The following is a 15538-nucleotide window of genomic DNA, read 5'->3' on the forward strand; positions in this document are numbered from 1 at the left end:
CAGGCGAAACCCCGAGGACAAACCATTCAGATGTTGTTGTTTTTTTGAGGTCACTCACTTTTCAATGAGAGTTTTCATTCTAAGCGACCTGCTTGCAGTTCCTACGGCTTCCACTGGATGTCAACAGTCCTGAGAAATTGGTTGAGGTTATTCCTTTGTGTAATGAAGAAGTACGGCCATCTTGAAGTCGAGTCACTTGACGTGTCCTGTTTGTTAGAGGCGCGAGACCAGAAAGCATGCTACAGTTGGTTTTAATCCTGTATTGAACACAGATCATCCCGTCTTCAATTTTATCGACTATTAACGTTAAAAAATACCTAAAGTTGTATTACAAAAGTAGTTTGAAATTTTGAAGTTTACAGGTAACCTTTGAGATATTTTGTCGTCACGTTTGATCAAGTTGGAACTTGTGTTTTTCTGGATCAAACGCGCCAAATAAATGGACATTTTGGATATATATAGACGGAATTAATCGAACAAAAGGACCATTTGTGATGTTTAGGGGACATATTGGAGTGCCAACAACAGAAGCTCGTCAAAGGTAAGGCATGAATTATATTTTTATTTCTGCGTTTTGTGTCACGCCTGCAGGGTTGAAAAATGCATATCTCTCTTTGTTTACAATGGTGCTATCCTCAGATAATAGCATCGTATGCTTTCGCCGAAAAGCCTATTTGAATTCTGACATGTTGGCTGGATTCACAACCAGTGTAGCTTTAATTTGGTATCTTTCATGTGTGATTTAATGAAAGTTTGATTTTATAGTAATTTTCATAGTAATTAATTTTTATTTGGCGCTCTGCATTTTCTCAGGCTTTTTGCCAAGTGAGACAGTAGCGTCCCGTCTAAACTCAGATTTTTTTATATAAATATGAACTTTACCGAACTGCATGTATTGTGTAACATGAAGTCCTATGAGTGTCATCTGATGAAGATCAAAGGTTAGTGATTCATTTCATCTCTATTTCTGCTTTTTGTTACTGTTCTCTTTGGCTGGAAAAATGGCTGTCTTTTTCTGTGACTTGGCTCATACCTAACATAATCGTTTGGTGTGCTTTCGTCGTAAAACCTTTTTGAAATCGGACACTTTGGCTGGATTTACAACAAGTGTATCTTTAAAATGGTGTAAAATATGTGTATGTTTGAGGAATTTAAAGTATGGGATTTCTGTTGTTTTGAATTTGGCACCCTGCAGTTTCACTGGCTGTTGTCGAGGTGGGACGCTACCGTCCCACATACCCTAGAGAAGTTAATGTAGAAGTGTTTAGAAACATATTATACTCTTATTTACAATAAAAGGGACTCCAAAATGACACAATACATTACTTACCATTGAATTCTATTGGGCACAAAATAATCTGAAACACAACCAAAACAAACAGCACGCAACAGGTTTGTAGAGTCACAAACTTGATGTAGTCTTTTGCGAGCTATGAATGAGACCAAATACTTAACTTTTCACTACTTTAATACACAAAAGCGAATTTTCCCCAATACCTTAGGTCCCCTAAAATGGGGGTATTATGTACAAAAAGAGCTGTAATTTGACAGTCTGAACTTCAACATCATAGTCATTGTATCATTTCAAATCTAAAGTGCTGGAGTACAGAGCTAAAACTACCCAAAAAGTGTCACTGTCCCAAAACTTTTGGAGCTCACTGTATTTTAGCATAGTTGTATATGTTAAAACCTTTACCTGGTTGTCAGGGTGGTTAACGGTGAAGTAGCCCACACAGATAAGGACTTCATGCAGCAGCTCTTCAGAGGAGTGCTGAGAGCAGTACCACAGCAGGGAGCTCACTATGTGGCGGAAGGCAAGGGACAGCCCCTCGGCACCTAGAACAGTCTGAGACAGCACAGAAACATCATCAGCAATTAAACACCACTGAGAAACCACAAACACAAAGCAGACACTAGCTAGCGAGAGACATTCACTAAAACTAACTGGATAAATGAACAACAATAGTGCTAAAAAGTAGAGAAATCAACACTATGCTGTTAATATACGAGAAGCTGGATTTGCTGAATTAAAAGAGAGGAAAGGGATGTGTGTGCTTTAGCGGCTACAGACTGGTTGATTTTGTGTACAGAGACTCTGCTAGGGGGTCTCTCCCCAGCCCCAATACCAGGGGGTCCTACCAGAGGGACCCCAATCCCCCTGCAGATGAGATGCTATCAGTGGTCCACAGACAGTATTTATTAAACATGTCAGTTTGACTGAGCACCACAGGGTCAGCACAGAAACAAACCGCTGGAATCAGGTTGGGGTGTATGGATGAGGATTGGACTGGGGACTGTGGGAGAGGAGGGGGTAAACAGTCTCCTAAACAACAGGACTTACCTGAGAGGCCCAATCCTGCTATCAGACCTGAGTCTCACTCCTGTCTACACACTAAATATAACACTCTGCATACTGTAGACATAACCATCTCCCCCCAATGTAATCAGTCTTAGGACCTGGGAAGAACAGTAAGACAAACTGACCCTATATTGTGTCTGTCTATATTGTGACTGTCAGTGAATGAATGCAAAGGCTGAATATAATGTGTTTTTGATGGGCACCAAAAAGTTGATGATTAAATGCTATGAATATTATACATTTACTTCAAAATAGACTAACATATGTGTAAAGGAACTCATCACTAGCAGTGTCCTTTCCAGTTTGAAATCCCTCTTGCCACCCTATTTGGTAGCTGATTCTGGAGCCTAGCAAAATGGCCAATGAGAAGAGGGAGCAGCTCAGCATCCACTGTAGTGCTTATTAGTCAGCACTGGTGTGGGGTAATGTGAACCACAAGGTGAAAACAACTCACAGGCCACAAATAATCATTATTTAAAATGTTCATAAAAATGGTACTGAAACACTGACTTCCAGCTGTTTTGAATAGCCTGAGCATGGCGGAGCCGAGGGAGAGTGGCCTCTGTGTTAATTACCCACAGACATTAAAATAATTAATAACTTTCCAACTTTCTCCCTCACACCTTTCTGTTTATGCGCTACCAGAGCACAGTGAAGCTGTCATCCTCTTTTCATCACAGCTGATAATGTATGGCCCTGGCTACAGCACTAATCACTCAGGTCCATCCGCACTGCTGACCCACTGGGCTCCTTTGAACCTCAGCAGGTGACCCCAGGTCACGGGACAGGCGTGTTTATGTCCGAGAGTTCATCTTTATCCTAAGGAAAAATACTCCAGTCGTAATGGCAGCAGCTCTGAGAACTGGCCTCTGCTGCCCGATCAGTTACATATGGCCTTGTTGCTGCCAGGAACAAGAAGGAGGGATATTTTCAGTGCTGCTTGATGCTTGTGCACAGGGATACGAGGGTGCTAGTCAATCAAACAGAGGGGCCCATAAGGTGACAAGACCCCCTATTTGGAATGTCAGTCTGTGGAATGTGTCCAGCATAATACACCTATGTAACCAGCAAGGCCAGTATATATGTAAAACCTGCACTGCAGCATAATTTATGGGATTACAGTCACTGTAATCAACATCATCTACTGGACCTGAAGGATGAGGGATTCAAGTGTGAGAATGTGTGTCTCTGTGTGTCTATTGTACCTCAGAATGAAGAAGAGTGTGTGTGTATCATACCTGGAAGGCAGACAGGTCGAGCACGGCGAAGCTGTTGAGGAACCGGAGGCCCGTTAGGGCCACCTGGATGACCCCGGGGGCGTAGGGCTCCTGTGGGCCCTGGGCAGCCGGCTCAGGCAGGGCGGAGCTGTGGAGCAGGATGCAGTACAGAGTGTGTACCACACCCACCAGGTCTGTGGACTGCAGCAGGGATGTCAGTCCTGTGGGGTCTGCACGCTTGTTGTCAAATATACTGGGAGACCTGCAGAGGATACAGGTAATATAAATAAACACGTGACATGATCATTTCATTTCTGCTCAATGAACGTAGTGACAGAAATGTTATATAGGGAAATGAATTAGATCAGAGTACTCCACATAAGATCTCCAAACTCCTTATTGCTTACTAAGAAATAGATCTCCTTTCTACTAAAAAGCTTAGTTAAAAATATCCTGACTTTTCACTTCATTCTATATCAAGCAGAAGTTGAATTCACAACATAGCTCTTCAGCTTGCAGCCAGCAACTGCAGCGAGCTAGCCGAGCTGAGTTTGACAACCAGCTGAAAGTCAGTAAACCTGAGAAGGTGTTGGCTGCTCTCCTCACCGCAGTGACCAGAGACCCAGGATGTAAGAGTGAAGGCAGTCTGGTCCCTGTGGCTTCTAGATTTACTCGCTAGACCAGGGCTGTCCCCTCAGATATAAATAATTGGGCCTGCCCTCTTTACCCTGCATGCCTATAGGGTCAAGTGGCTTAACTGGTTACCCAGAGAGAGAAGTTGGAGTTGAAGTCTGGTGGCTGTGTGTGAGAAGGTGTCTATGCTCAGCTGTGCAAGTGAAAATGATTGAATAATCAGGGTTAAAAAGCTTGGTCATTACCACTACAACCATAGCTATAGATATTATTTAATGGTACAACAGTGACACAGAAATGTGGCTCTTATCTTCACCAGTTCAGAATCTGAGTTTGCTCCTCCAAGCTGGTCAGAGTGAACACAGGAATTTGGAAGTAGCTCTGACAACGGCTCCTCTGCCCTTGGCTGCAGAGGGCTTCCTGGCAACGTGCTGTGTATTCAGGCACATTTAATTAAGGCACGCCTTACAGGATTGAAAGCAGCGTGTTCGTGCGTCTTAGCCAGGACGCCACCCTGCAGATTAAAGGGATTGGTAACATCATCCTCTCAGTACACATCACAGGTGAGAACAGAACCGGAGTATAATACTGATTGGCTGGAAGGAGAGGTTGCTCTGAGTGCCTCAGCTGCCCTCTTCATAAGACTGGAGGCCAGTCAATTCAAACGTCTATAAATAGAGTACAAAATGTCCTCTTTTAAACTAGATAAACAGCACTACATCAAAGTCAATGGCATCAGAGAAAACTCATCTCAAATCGCTCCCATTGTTTTACATTTAGGATGCACGCAAACAAGCAGAGTTCCATGAGCTAGCGCTGACAGGCAATTTAAGAATACCCCTGCTGCACAGGGTGTGATTTGCAGGCAGAGAAGAGGCCGTTTGACCTCTGGATAGAACCCACTGTGCATGCTGTTACTTGATGTTGGCCAACAGCTCTGTGTGGAAATTCGTAGCTCGGCAAGTACATGGTCTCTAATGCCAATTAAATCCCTTGACACAGCAACTGGCATGACCAAAAATATTCCAGGACCATAGTATGCATTCTCTCCAGTATAATCTCATGAACACACAGAGAAAGAATGGAGATAGTTGGCTGGATTAGCAGGGTGTTGATTATTACACAACATCGCTCGGTCCGCTCATTAAAGTTATGGTGCCGTGTTTTCTCACAGATATTAAGTGACAGTCTCAGCAGTACTCCCCGTGTTGGTGTGAAGCAGCTGGGCACTGTTACAGCACACAGCAGCTGGAGGGGAGAGGTATACTAGCAGAACAGCATTGTAAGTAAATCAGTCCTGTTGATACTAACTTATGTCAGGTTTTGACAACAGACCTGAAATATTTGAGCTAAAATACATCTGTCCTAATTCAAACTGTGACACTACAGAAACTAAAGGGATCTGATGTGCCCATATGACGCGCGTTTAACTAGCAGGGCAGCATACCTGTACTAAGGGTCATGCTATCTTTGTCAGTATTGCGTCTCAGTCTGTGTGCTTAGCCTCTGTCAGCGGCACCACTGAGCCTCTCTTGGGGGTGGTCACAGTGACACACGTGGGTGGGTTTCTCCCAGTGTGCTAGAGGCAAGGGTTTATGGTGAGTGACAGAGCACTGGAGTAAAGTAGATGCCTATCTCCATCAACAGTAACGATGGCCTCGCCAGCGCTCAGACTAAAGGAAACCACTGAGTGCGATTGAAAAGGAGGCTGTGTATTTGTTTGGGTTCCAACAACCAGTCTTTATGGGACGGAGGACTTAAAAGATTCAATAGTGAGTCACGCCTGCCATTAGATTTGTGAACTGCCATGTGTGAAGGCTCTGGGAGTGAGATACCAGGAAAATTACCTCGCGCCCAACACCATCAAAACAAAGGAGATGATCGTGGACTTCAGGAAACAGCAGAGGGAGCACCACCCTATCTACATTGACGGGAACGCAGTGGAGAAGGTGGAAAGCTTCAAGTTCCTTGGCGTGCACATCACTGACAAACTGAAATGGTCCACCCACACAGATAGTGTGGTGAAAAAGGCGCAACAGCACCTCTTCAACCTCAGGAGGCTGAAGGAATTTGGCTTGGCACCTAAAACCCTCAAACTTTTACAGATGCACAATTGAGAGCATTCTGGTGGGATGCATCACCGCCTGGTACGGCAACTGCACCGAACGCAACTGCAGGGCTCTCCAGAGGGTGGTGCGGTCTGCCCAACGCATCACCGGGGGCAAACTACATGCCCCCCAGGACACCTACAGCACCCGATGTCACAGAAAGGCCAACAACCACCCAAGCCACTGCCAGTTCACCTCGCTATCATCCAGAAGGCGAGGTCAGTACAGATGCATCAAAGCTGGGACCGAGAGACTGAAAAACAGCTTCTATCTCAAGGACATCAGGCTGTTAACCTGTTTGGAATAGGGGGCAGCATTTTCACATTCGGATGAAAAGCGTGCCCAGAGTAAACTTCCTGCTACTCAGGCCCAGAAGCTAATATATGCATATTATTAGTAGATTTGGATAGAAAACACTCTGAAGTTTCTAAAACTGTTTGAATGATGTCTGTGAGTATAACACAACTCATATGGCAGCCGAAAACCTGAGAAAAATCCAACCAGGAAGTGGGAAATCTGAGGTTTGTAGTTTTTCAACTCATTTCCTTTCTAATATACAGTGTCTATGGGGTCATATTGCACTTCATAATGCTTCCACTAGATGTCAACAGTCTTTAGAACCTTGTTTGAGGCTTCTACTGTGAAGGAGGAGAGAATGAGAGCTGTTTCAACCAGATGTCTGGCAGAGTGCCATGAGCTGGTCACGCGTGTGGCCGTGAGAGCGACCTGCGTTCCATTGCATTTCTAAAGACAAAGGAATTCTCCGGTTGAAACATTATTGAAGATTTATGTTAAAAACATCCTAAAGATTGATTCTATACATCGTTTGACATGTTTCTACGAACTGTTATATAACTATTTGGAATTTTCGTCTGAACTTTCGCCTGGACTTGCCCGCGCCTCGTGAGTTTGGATTGTGAACTAAACACGCTAACAAAAAGGAGGTATTTGGACATAAATGATGGACTTTATCGAACAAAACAAACATTTATTGTGGAACTGGGATTCCTGGGAGTGCATTCTGATGAAGAGCAAAGGTAAGTGAATATTTATAATGCTATTTCTGACTTCTGTTGACTCCACAACATGGCGGGTACCTGTATGGCTTGTTTTTGTGTCTGAGCGCCGTACTCAGATTATTGCATGGTGTGCTTTTTCCGTAAAGTTTTTTTGGGAAATCTGACACAGCGGTTGCATTAAGGAGAAGTACATCTTTAATTCTGTGCATAACAGTTGTATTTTTTTATCAAAGTTTATAATGAGTATTTCTGTAAATTGATGTGGCTCTCTGAAAATTCGCCGGATGTTTTCGAGGCACAACATTACTGACCATAACGCGCCAATGTAAACTGAGATTTTTGGATATAAATATGAACTTTATCAAACAAAACATAAATGTATTGTGTAACATGAAGTACTATGAGTGCCATGATGATCATCAAAGGTTAGTGATTAATTTGATATTTTTCTGCTTTTTGTGACTCCTCTCTTTGGCTGGAAAATGGCTGGAAATGTTTTGTGACTAGGCTCTGACCTAACATAATCATATGGTGTGCTTTCGCTGTAAAGCCTTTTTGAAACCAGACACGATGGGTAGATTAACAAGAAGTTAAGCTTTAATTTGGTGTATTGCACTTGTGAATGTATGAAAGTTAAATATTTCAAAAAAATATTTTTGAATTTCGCGCTCTGCCTTTTCAGCGGATGTTGTCGAGGGTTTCCGCTAGCCCCAAGAAGTTAAATAGCCATCACTAGCACATTAGAGGCTGCTGCCCTATATACATAGACTTGAAATCACTGGCCACTTTAATACTGTTTACATATTTTGCATTACTCATCTCATATGTATATACTGTATTCTATTCTACTGTATCTTAGTCTATGCCGCTCTGACACTGCTCGCCCAAATATTTATATATTCTGAATTCCATTCCTTTACTTTAGAATTGTGTGTATTGTTGTGGAATTGTTAGATATTGCTGTACTGTTGGAGCTAGAAACACAAGCATTTTGCTACACCCGCAATAACATCTGCTAAACACATGTATGTGACCAATAAAATTGGATTAATTTTTTCCCCACAGGGATGTCTGGAGAGGGTCAAAGAGGAAGAGAGACGGCTGCCACCCACCGGCCAGTCACAGCGAAGCACAGCTTACACATGGCGTGCAGCAGAGCGGTAGCCTGATGGAGGAAGGTGGACATCTTGGGGCTCTCGTCCACTGGGCCCTGGACAGACAGGAAGCAGCCGTACAGCTTGTCAATCAGACCCATGTTCACCACATAACTGAGGGAGGGACAAACACAAAAGGAGGATAAGAGTAAATTCACAGGAAATAAACAAATTACTAAACCTTCACAATGAAATATTTGATGTCATTCAAGAAGTGTCTCTGTGACATATGTTCTATCCTAACAAAGGCCCTAACTGAGTGCAAATCACCGGCAGCACAGTTGAAATGTGATCTCACCTAAGCCCTCTATACTCCCTGTTATTAGTGTGATATCACCAATTTGTCTTGCCAATGACAGGTCTCATGATCATGTTCCCTCTGCTATCTCAGCAACAAAATCACTGGTAACAGCATCATTACATTTACATTTGAGTAATTTAACAGATGCTCTTATCCAGAGCGACTTACAGTAGTGAGTGCATACATTTTCATACTTTTTCTGACTCCAATAAGTCATTAGAGGGTGGTTGTGCCCCACTGTGCCAGCCCAGAGCTAGGCCCCTGACTGTCTACTGACCTGAGGCTGCTTCACAGCTCAGGTATGCCTTTCCCACCCCGCTCTGCCCTACCCACTATAGGGGCCGACAGGAAGGCTCAGCAGTCAATCACAAGACCTCCCAGATGTACCAGATAGTTCAGTCCAGATTCAGGAAGCCTGCCACTGTTCTACACTACATGAGTTCATTCCTTACCCTCTCTGGCTTCGCTTAGCTTATTCCCTCAACTCGCTCCCTCGTTCGCATACCTTATTCTGTTGGGACTGTCAGTCAAAATGGGCTCCTCAATGCAGGTAATTCCTATTTTTTCAACCTCCACAATAGGTCATCTGACACTTGAACCACGGTCCCTTGTTATGACTTCATCCTCTTCCACAGCTTCACTAGAGCTGAAAGGAGCTTTCCACGCAAAGTTGTGCACAATGCCTGGCCCACAGTATGTTTGAAAAGCTGTTCAGTCTTGCCCCTGTGTGTTTCAACTTATGACCTACATGCATCTGTATGTTTCTGACACTGGTAGGAGATAAGTATGGTACAAAGCCTGGTGAGTGATTGGTAATGAGAAATGAAGACTTAGAAGGGGAATGCTGATGTTCTCTTTCTGTGTGATCTACAGTTCACCATAATGGGGGAAAAGTGTTGCTGAAGTTACCATCTTTTTGATCTTATTTCCTCCCTACCATCACATACATCATTTGAGGCAGCGGAGGTAAATCTTTCATTGCTTGCAGGGATTACTAGTCTGACGACACCATTTTTCTCAGGCTCTCCCTTGTCTCCAGGGTTACGACTGGGTCATAGTATGAGTGTTAGGCCTGTGCAGCTGCTCTGGTCAGATGAATCATTGGCTGTGGGAGGGATGATGTGAAAACTCCACTCTTCCCGAAGGTCTGGGCCTGCCTTTCCTCACCGCCCCACAGTGCCTGGACAGACACAGCCCCTGCTACTCAAAGGCCACGTTTAAGAGGATGTTGCAAACTTTCAGGAGTGTTCTATGTTTATGTTGCCTCAAGTAAAAAAAAAAGACATATTACTTTGCTGAGGAGTTTGATCCAGAACGTGTGAAAAAGTAGTTTTTGGACAGATGCCAGAGGACACCCTCTCTCACCCTCACTCCAAGCCCCTGGCATTATCTGACCTTTTCTAAGGGAGTTGACCTTTTGTAGTAATCTTTTCAACGAAAGGCAATTTCTGATAGTAACTAAGTTGGCTTAATTTCAGTGGTTCCCCAGATCAACCCTAAAGGAGAAAGTAGAGATGGGACAGAGGTGTTGTGACAGGGAGGACTGCCGTAGTAGCGCAATGTGTGGTTTGAGAGAGAGGAGGAAGAGCTTACCTGATGAGGTCATGGGACCGGGTGTTGAAGGGCTCCATAGGGGAGGTCTTGGTGTCTGGTGATAGGATGCGTGGGGCGTCTCCGCGGCCACACTCGGGAACATAGGGAAGAATGAGACTCAGGATGGTAGCGCTGGTCTGCAGCAGGCCGGTGGTCAGCCCCTCAAACACCTGCTTGTTCACACTGCGACCAAAGATGGACTTGTCTTCATCTGGGACGTACAGCTGAGAAAAAGACAGTGTGGTCAGTCAAGAGTTCCGTAAACCTCCATGTCACAGTACAGTCTGTACCAGTAGCTCTATACCTGCTCTTTCGAGCTAGCTTGTATCACATACAGCCTTGGCTTGTCCTTGTCAGCTTGCCAAGTCCTCTGTCAAAAAAGGAATCTTGACATTGATCGATCACAGTGCAAAACTGACAATGTCCCAGGCAGTCACAGTATCCACCAACAGCAGAGTTCAACAAAAGACCAGATCATTGCAACCTCAGTTTGACTTCTACAACACAGGCCAAGGCCATTTGTATTGGTTGTGATCCTGATGTCATTGTATAATCAATCGGGTGGGACATACGTCGGTGGTTAACAGTCAGTGTGACATGGTTACTGTTGCTGTGCCAGACTACTGCTGCTGCCATATGAGAGGTCTCAGTGGTATTCCCTCCCTGGTAACAAGGGAAGACAACCGGATAATGAGATTGTAGAGAAAACCACTGGAACTAACACAGGGGGGTGTTCTGTGTTCACCATCATCTGTGATATTAAACCAAATGCTCCCCTTACCCATGCCTCATATACATAGACGGGCTGATAGAACTTGCAGCATACCGATTCCTCTGACATGATTTTGTGGACTTTTTAAAATTTAATATTTTCATGTTAGTTATCCCAAACTCTTTATTACAAGAAGAGCACAAGCATCTGAAATATTCCAAGAAATGTTCATGAAGATATATTAAAAGAGTCTCAGGGTATATAAAGACTCATGGTCATGGTGTTCTGGTGACAGGAGTGTATATCCCTTTTTAGTTCAGTGACATTTTTGCATGTGTGTGTGTGTATATAGAGGTTAAGGTTTAGTTTTAGAAATAAAGAGAAGGTCAGGTAAAATGTCTGAACCATCTCATTTAGATTAATGGTTAGGGCAGCATGCTGACAGCGTTAGTAAATCCACCAACATTCTCCACAAATCGAATTAAAGAGGGACAAGCACAGACGCCGGCACTCTCTACCTCCACCCACTTCCAAACACAAACACACACACACACACACACACACGTTCTTACGCGGACTATTCATGAGCCCCATGTTCGTCAGTGTCCAAGACGTCTAAATAAGTTAACGTTGTCCTGTTCAAAATGTCAGTCGTCAAAGCAGCTGTGGGGATATATGTTTTATATAATCTGAAGCATACAGACTAACCTCCCCCTCCGTCCCCTCAGGAAACATGACTGCTTTGAATTGGAACTCAGGGCTGGAGAAGGAAGCCCCAATAGAGTTCATGCATGTATCAAAGCCCATGTCTTTGCCTTGTCCTGTCTGTGCAGTCACCACCATTAGATGTTTGGAGTCGGCTGATGTTTACAGTCTCTGAAAGAGTGCTAAAGGTTTTGGACTGACATATAACCCATCCACCATACTGCCTGCTTCGGTCTCCCCTTCCCTAAAGCCCAGAAGTATCTGTGTGGCTGAGGTGGTGGCAGAGCCAGGATTTGTACTGTAGCGTGGGTCTCTGTTTTATTAACACTGTGCCAGGAAGGAACAAATGCTGGCGATGAGGCCATGGTTTTTTAGCACTCACAGTGTTGCATGTAGTCAGGAGAATTTACATAGACCGAGACATTGTGAGGGATTCATTAAACAGCTTGGTCCTTGGGAATACAATCTACAGTTCTGATCATGCCATTCAACCTTCGTAAGTATTACACAATGTTCAGGGACTTACGTTTCCATACAAATAACATCTTTGAATAATACATGCGTTGTTTAAGTGAACATACATTTAATGGAATGCCATCATAGCAATAATGATAGTAATTGGTGATGTTTTTTATGGTGTGGTGAAAAGACACTTACTGTGAGCTGATGCAGCAGCAGGTCCATGAGGGAGGCTACCTTATTGCTGAATAGAACATAGGAGCAGTTGAGGTGGCAGCGAGAGCATGCCAGAAAGTATATGTTTACAGCAGCACATAGGGACCTGAGGAGAGAGAGAACCAGATGAATCCCTTGTCAGAAGTCAAACTAAATAGTTCAAGGTAAAATTCAACACTAGTGTTACAGTGTAGGTGTTCATCCCCAGGCATTGACATGGCTATCTGAAGTAATCAGGAAACACACTCCACCAGATTTGTGGTTCCTTAAGGGCACAATTTTATCTTTGGAAGGGTTGAAAGTATGTACTGTCATTGATGTAAGAGTAGGTAAGCAGAATTCAGAAACCCAGTCATATCAACTACACTGAACAAAAATATATAATGCAACATTTCATCGAGTTCCAGTTCATATAAGGAAATCAGTCATTTGAAGTAAATAGATTAGGACCTAATCTATGGATTTCATATGACTGGGAATACAGATATGCATCTGTTGGTCACAGATACCTTAAAAACAAAAAATATGGTCGTTGATCAGAAACACAGTATCTGGTGTGAACACCATTTGCCTCATGCAGCAGCGACATCTCATTCGCATAGAGTTGATCAGGCTGGTGATTGTTGCCTGTGGAATGTTGTCCCACTCCTCTTCAATGGCTGTGCGAAGTTGCCAGATATTGGCTGGAACTGGAACATGCTGCCGTACACATTAATCCAAACATGCTCAATGGGTAACATGTTTGGTGAGTATGCAGGCAAGAACTGGGACATTTTCAGCTTCCAGGAATTGTGTTCAGATCCTTGCGACATGGGGCCGTGCATTATCATGCTGAAACATGAGGTGATGGCGGCGGATGAATGGCGTGACAATGGGCCTTAGGATCACGTCACAGTATCTCTGTGTATTCAAACTGCCATCAATAAAATGCAAATGAGTTTGTGGTCCGTAGCTTATGCCTGCCCATTCCATAACCTTACTGCCCCCATGGGTCACTGTCCACAACGTTGACATCAGCACACTGCTCGCCCACACAATGCCATACACGCACACAGTCTGCCCGGTACAGTTGATACTGGGATTCATCCTTGAAGAGCACTTCTCCAGCATGCCAGTAGCCATCGAAGGTGAGCATTTGCCCACTGAAGTTGGTTACGACGCCGACCGGCAGTCAGGTCAAGACCATGGTGAGGACGACGAGCACGCAGACGAGCTTCCCTGAAACGGTTTCTGACAGTTTGTGCAGACATTCTTTGGTTGTGCAAACCCACTGTTTCATCAGCTGTCCGGGTGGCTGGTCTCAGACGATCCCCGCAGGTGAAGAAGCTGGATGTGGATGTCTTGGGCTGGCGTGGTTACACGAGGTCTGCGGTTGTGAGGATGTACACCAAATTCTCTAAAGAGACATTAACATTCAATTCATTGGCAACAGCTCTGGTGGACATTCCTGCAGTCAGCATGCCAATTGCACACTCCCTCAAAACTTGCACATTTTAGAGTGGCCTTATATTGTCCCCAGCACAAGGTACTGATCATGCTGTTAAATCAGCTTCTTGATATGCCACCTGTCAGGTGGATGGATTATCTTGGAAAAAATTAGAAATGCTCACTAACAGGGATGTAAACAAATGTGGGCAAAAAAATTGAGAGAAATAAACTTTGTGTATGGAACATTTCTGGGAACTTTTATTTCAGCTCATGAAACATGGGACCAACACTTGTCGCGTTTATATTTTTGTTCAGTATACTTATAGCTCTACCCCCTCACTACTAGTCAACTGGTTATCCAGAGCTAGGGACAGTAATAAGACAAGAAATCTGCATAACCAGTAGAGCTCGGTGCAATCACAGTCAGTCCAATCTGGAGTCTGCTCCAGCAGAGCTTCCTCTGTGGCGATAAGGCCATTCCTCTCAGTAGCTCCTCAGCTCAGAGCCTAAAGGCAGGCTACAGCAGAGCTGTGAGTGGAGCATGCCTCTGTATTATGTCTGCTTTAAACAAACCCTATGAGAAGATTCATGCCACAGATAACTGATTAATAATTCTGCTCTGACTGCTGCTCCCCCTTGTTTCATCACTTAATATTTTCTGACATCTGTATATTTTAGCCAATAGAAGAGTGGCGTGTCCTATCTGCTCGGAGGAAGAATGGAATCTGGCTTTCCTATTCTAAAGTAGGCCATGTTTATTTCAACTGGTAAACATTTTGATATCTCCTGCAACATTCACATCTGCAACGCATTTCCACTCCAACCTAGTTGGCATTTAGATAGAATATAGCAGAGACTGATGTAGGCCTAGGTGGATTGGTCTGTCAATAACTTCCTCTTAACAAAAATTACTCATCTTGTTTCATATGCTAGTGGGAAGATCTGTAATTTGTTCCATATCATTATTGACATTGTAGTGTAAAGCTGTCAGACATAGAATGTGGTGATAATGTGAGAAGTATTACATTGCGAGTAATGGGAAAGTATCCAAATAGTCCCATCAATGTCTGGTTAAGAACTCTGTGGTTTGCTTGCTTAAAACTTTTATACACCTTACTATATGAGTATCATATGCTGTATGTGTATGGGCATTCTAGCCAAATAAAATGTTTGGATCTTTTCCGCCACCATTTTATATACAAATTCCTGAGAAAATGCAAACCAAAACAACATGATTTGGTGTGTTGATCCCTGTTTCTGCCAAACTCCTCCTTAATAAGATCTGTTTTCCAGGAATGCACAAAAACACAAATGCCACATTAATTCTATTGTCCATTAATAGTCTTAGAATGGAGTGGGTGGAAGAAGGCAGCCTTCATGGTTGAGTGGAATGATAACACAGCCTCTATTGGGCTAAAGTGAAGTAACGTGAGAACCCCACCAAACTGTGCTCTCTGGGCAGCTGACCAGAACCGGGGCTGCCTCAAATTATTACTTTTTTTCTCTCCATAATTTAGTAATTCAGCCATAAGTCCGTTTTTCAGTGACAGAATTCCACCATTGGAAAGACTGCAAACCAATGGAATGAAATAGTAGCTTTCCTCTCAGTCTGATGCTGTGCTGCTTTTCATGTG

At 43.7% G+C, this 15538-nt stretch overlaps 1 protein-coding gene across 3 annotated transcripts in view; it reads right to left on the reverse strand.

Moving 5' to 3' along the window:
- LOC120066271 (S phase cyclin A-associated protein in the endoplasmic reticulum-like) overlaps positions 1 to 15538 on the reverse strand; it is a 130507-nt gene that overhangs the window by 12143 nt on the left and 102826 nt on the right. For all 3 annotated transcript variants that reach the window (XM_039017542.1, XM_039017541.1, XM_039017543.1), the window contains 5 exons: positions 12459 to 12582; positions 10385 to 10608; positions 8449 to 8604; positions 3598 to 3838; positions 1697 to 1846 (listed from right to left, as the gene is read on the reverse strand). In XM_039017542.1, coding sequence (XP_038873470.1) covers positions 1697 to 1846; positions 3598 to 3838; positions 8449 to 8604; positions 10385 to 10608; positions 12459 to 12582 — 895 coding nt within the window. The remainder of the gene's footprint in view (positions 1 to 1696; positions 1847 to 3597; positions 3839 to 8448; positions 8605 to 10384; positions 10609 to 12458; positions 12583 to 15538) is intronic.

The sequence above is a fragment of the Salvelinus namaycush genome, chromosome 21 (assembly GCF_016432855.1).
Source record: "Salvelinus namaycush isolate Seneca chromosome 21, SaNama_1.0, whole genome shotgun sequence".
NCBI lineage: Eukaryota > Metazoa > Chordata > Actinopteri > Salmoniformes > Salmonidae > Salvelinus > Salvelinus namaycush.